Source organism: Nannochloropsis gaditana (assembly GCF_000240725.1).
Source record: "Nannochloropsis gaditana CCMP526 unplaced genomic scaffold scaffold855, whole genome shotgun sequence".
NCBI classification, from domain to species: domain Eukaryota; class Eustigmatophyceae; order Eustigmatales; family Monodopsidaceae; genus Microchloropsis; species Microchloropsis gaditana.
The window spans coordinates 1-3,682 of NW_005803098.1; the positions used below are offsets into that span (position 1 = coordinate 1).

Sequence of the window (3,682 nt, forward strand, 5' to 3'; positions counted from 1 at the left end):
GGGGGCGACACGGCGTCCGGTGCTGCGAGTGGGGGGGGAGACAGAGACGCGGCCAAATGCCAGGACGCATGGGCGGCAGTCCTCTTCCTCGCCCACTTGGGCTTCATCGCTTACCTGGCTTTTGCACGTGGACTGAAGGCGTTGAGGGACCAAGACCTGACGACAGACACCCCCACGACCGAAGACCCCACGGGCGAGCACTATCGCATCGCAGAGAGCGGCCTCACCTCCGTGTACATTGGTTTAGCCGTCGTCTTGGGGGCGGCCGCCGCCTGGTCGGCACTCTGGACGGGCATCTTACTCCGGAACGCGGCTCACATCATCACGGCCGCGTTGATTGGGAGCATTATCAGTTCGGGCGTGGGCGTCATTCTGGCCCTCGTGTACGGGAACTTCGTGATGGCCATTATGGCGGGGCTCATGGGCGCGATCCAAGTCATGTGGTATTACTGCGTGAGGGACCGAATTCCCTTCGGTAAGGCTTGCGGGATGGACACAGGAGGCAGGGAAAGATGAGGTTACTTGTCCCCGCGGGCATAGGCGGTATCCTCGCGGGGGCCTAGTTCGTCTTGACAGGTACACAAGCGCTGACGCATTGCTCCCCTCCCACCCTCTCCCTTTTCACTCGCAGCCTCCATGAATCTGAAGTGCTCCGCGACCGCCACCCTTCAATACCCTTCCATCCTCTTCCTGGCGGCTGTGATGACGGTCGTCCAGATGGGGTGGGCACTCCTATGGCAGTTGGCCGCGTACGGCGTCGCCGTCACCAAGGGGGCCGAGATCGTTGTCATCGAAGGGACGAGCTTTCTGCTTTCTCAGTGCACGGACACTGCCGGCGCCTGTGCCTGCTCCCGGGAGACGGCAGAGGGTGTGGTGGCCCTCTCCGAGGCCGGCGTCTGCAAGGACTTGAGCGAATTTTCCGCGAACGTGTCGCCGCTTATCATGTTCCTCCTTTTCATCTCCTTGTTTTGGGGCAGCTTGGTAGTAAAGAACGTCCTGTTCTGCTCGGCGGCGGGCATGGTGGCCGACTGGTGGTACAGCGGACAGAACAAGGGTGTCGTCTCCAAGTCCTTCTTCCGGGCCTCTAGCACCTCCTTCGGCTCCATCTGTTTCGGTTCCCTGATCCTTGCCGTGCTGCGGGCCTTGCGGCAGATGCTGCACGCTGGCCGGAGACAGGGGCAACGGGAGAACGCCTTGACCTGCGTGGTGAACTGTCTGATGGCCATCATCGAACGCCTGATGCAGATATTCAACCGGTAGGCTGGGCGAGATGGAGAACAGAGAGATGGGGTCCGGAGGAATAACGTCGGGTCGGACGGCATAGTTAGCTACATGGCTATAAATAATTCTTAACAATTTTGAGTTTTCTATGTTCCATTCCCCAGGTACGCCATGGTCTACTGTGCCACCTACGGAACAGGCTTCCGGGAGTCCGGGACCAAGACCTTCGAGCTCTTCAAACGCGCGGGTCTGACGGCGATCATCAACGACGATCTTGCCGAAACTGCCCTCAATCTGGTCGCCCTGATTATTGCCTTGCTCACGGCCGTGGTCGGCTTTGTGTACGGAACCATGTTTGGGTTGGGGGGAAATTGGCCAGTCATCTTAGCGGTGGTGGGTTTTTTCGCGGGATTCTTTGTCAGTTTGATCGTCATGAGTGTCCTGGACGCGGGCGTGGCCACTGTCTTTGTGGTCTTTGCGGAAGACCCTCAGGCTTTCGCGCAATCCCACCCAGCCTTGTATGAGGAATTGGCGCAGGCCTGGGCCAAAATTGGGTATGACCCGGCTCGCCGGAGTGTCACCAGAGTTTAAAGCGATCAACGACGGCGCGACTTGGAAGGGATGGGGGGCCGAAGATTGCTTGCGCAGGCAGTAAACGAGGTCATACAGGGTACAAAAGAAGGAATGTGCATGTCCGAGATATATAGAATGAGACCATGGAGAAGCAGGGGGGTCGGAAAGGTCCTGCGGGAGCCGGGGGGAGGGAGGACAAGGATTATGGCGGCTGTGAAAATTTGGTCCATGATTACGCGGTGCTCAAGAGATTTACGTCGATTATGCAGGCATCTCAATAAAGCTGTGACATTCCGTTGGCCACTTGCAGGCAAGCAGCCGCCTTAGACTAGCCGGCTAAGTGCTCGCGGCGAAGCTTCGTAGGTATATAACATCCTTCTATGCGCGGCCCTACCATAAGAAAAACAACTTTAAATGCAATCTGCGATTTGGGGTAAAATTTCATCGATTTCACGGTTCCTGTCTCTTCTCCTGTGCGTCAGCGTCGCGATTTATCAGACAATTTATTTTTCTCGGTTCCAGTTTCATAGTCTATTGCGCCTCTCGACTGCCGCCTTCGTTACTTTTACCGCCACCGCGCCGTTCTGCTTTTGACTTTCTCTCGTGCTGGCACGTGCACGGACAGGTCATGCTCCCGAAGCTCTTCCCGCGCCCTGATCGCTTCCTTTGAAGGATTTTCTTGCGGCCTGGTCGACGCCGTAGGAAAAGCTTTAAAACCCGCACGGTCGATATGTCGTGCATGGGAACGAGCGTCACCACGCTTCCTTTCCCTCCACGCTGCACGGGCTCCATTACCTGTTTCTCTTCCTCCTTTCAGCCTCCCCTCTTTTACGCCTTCTCCGCTGTCGTCTTCTTCGTCGCCAGCCTGGACACCGTTCCCAGCGACAGCCGTCCTTCTTTTCCCAACCCGGTGCGGCGGTGCCAATCGAGGGATGCGAACTGCTTTCCCTCGTCCTTTCCCTACACCACTCACGCCTCGTACAGGCTTTAAGGTCATGCTTGGTTTGATCACCTCAGGCTTTCGGACTTGGCGACTGGGAATGCGGCTACGATGCCACTCCACGCTCGGTATATCCCTTTGGACGTCGGTAACATGATGGCTGGTGCCGCCATCAGGATTTAATTGACAAGCCATCGACAGGCTGCTCTTTGGACTTTGTTCTTCGGAATCATCCGGCGGATTTCCATCGGAAGACGGCATCGGCGGGGACAGAAGCCGAGAAGGAGGACGAGGAAAACTCAATGCCGGGTGTTGCGCGGAAATAGTGGCAGGAGCCGTAGACGTTGAAGGAGGAAGAGAAGGAGGATCTGCGTCTTCCGATGGAAAATATTTGGAGGACGCAAGCGAATGTGCGAGGGGCCCGGGCGTCGTAATGGCTGTGGCGTCTTTTGTCTGGCGCGCATTGCCATGGCCTTGCAAATCATGTGCAAAAGACCGAGAGGGCATGGAGGAATCTGCAGCTAGCGCGGGAAAGGATGAGGGGGGCGAGGAGAGCGCTCTATCTGACGCATTGATGCCGGTGGTTGGAAAGGTGCTTGGGGAGGAGGAAGAAAAGGAGGAAAGAAAAAAGGGTGTGGGCGTGTGGATGAAGGCAGTCGTGACATGTCGCGGCCAAGCCCGAGATCCGTCGGCGTTTTTCGCGTGAGAATCACCGTGTCCTTTCCGTTGAGAGAAAGGCCAGCCTCCTCCACTTTTGCTTAGATCAGACACCGCAGTCATGAAGCCCGTGGCTCCACTATCCGAAAGGTAATCCTCCTCTTCGGCCCCTCCACTTGTCTCGCGATCATTCTCGTCCCCATCGAAAGGGCGTCGGTGAGCCGACGCCCGCCCTTGCTCCGGGGGGAAATGCAAGTCGTGCGACACCAGCCGCGCTCATGGCATCTAATG

At 57.3% G+C, this 3,682-nt stretch overlaps 1 protein-coding gene across 1 annotated transcript; it reads left to right on the forward strand.

Annotated features, from left to right (window-relative positions):
* On the forward strand, positions 1-2,222 carry NGA_0598820 (uncharacterized protein; the record flags this gene model as incomplete). The annotated part of the gene is made up of 3 exons (XM_005853514.1): positions 1-475; positions 632-1,256; positions 1,386-2,222. Coding segments are annotated over 3 exons (1,527 nt in total), but the record flags the coding sequence as incomplete, so codon positions are not given.
* Between the last annotated feature and the right edge of the window lie 1,460 nt (positions 2,223-3,682).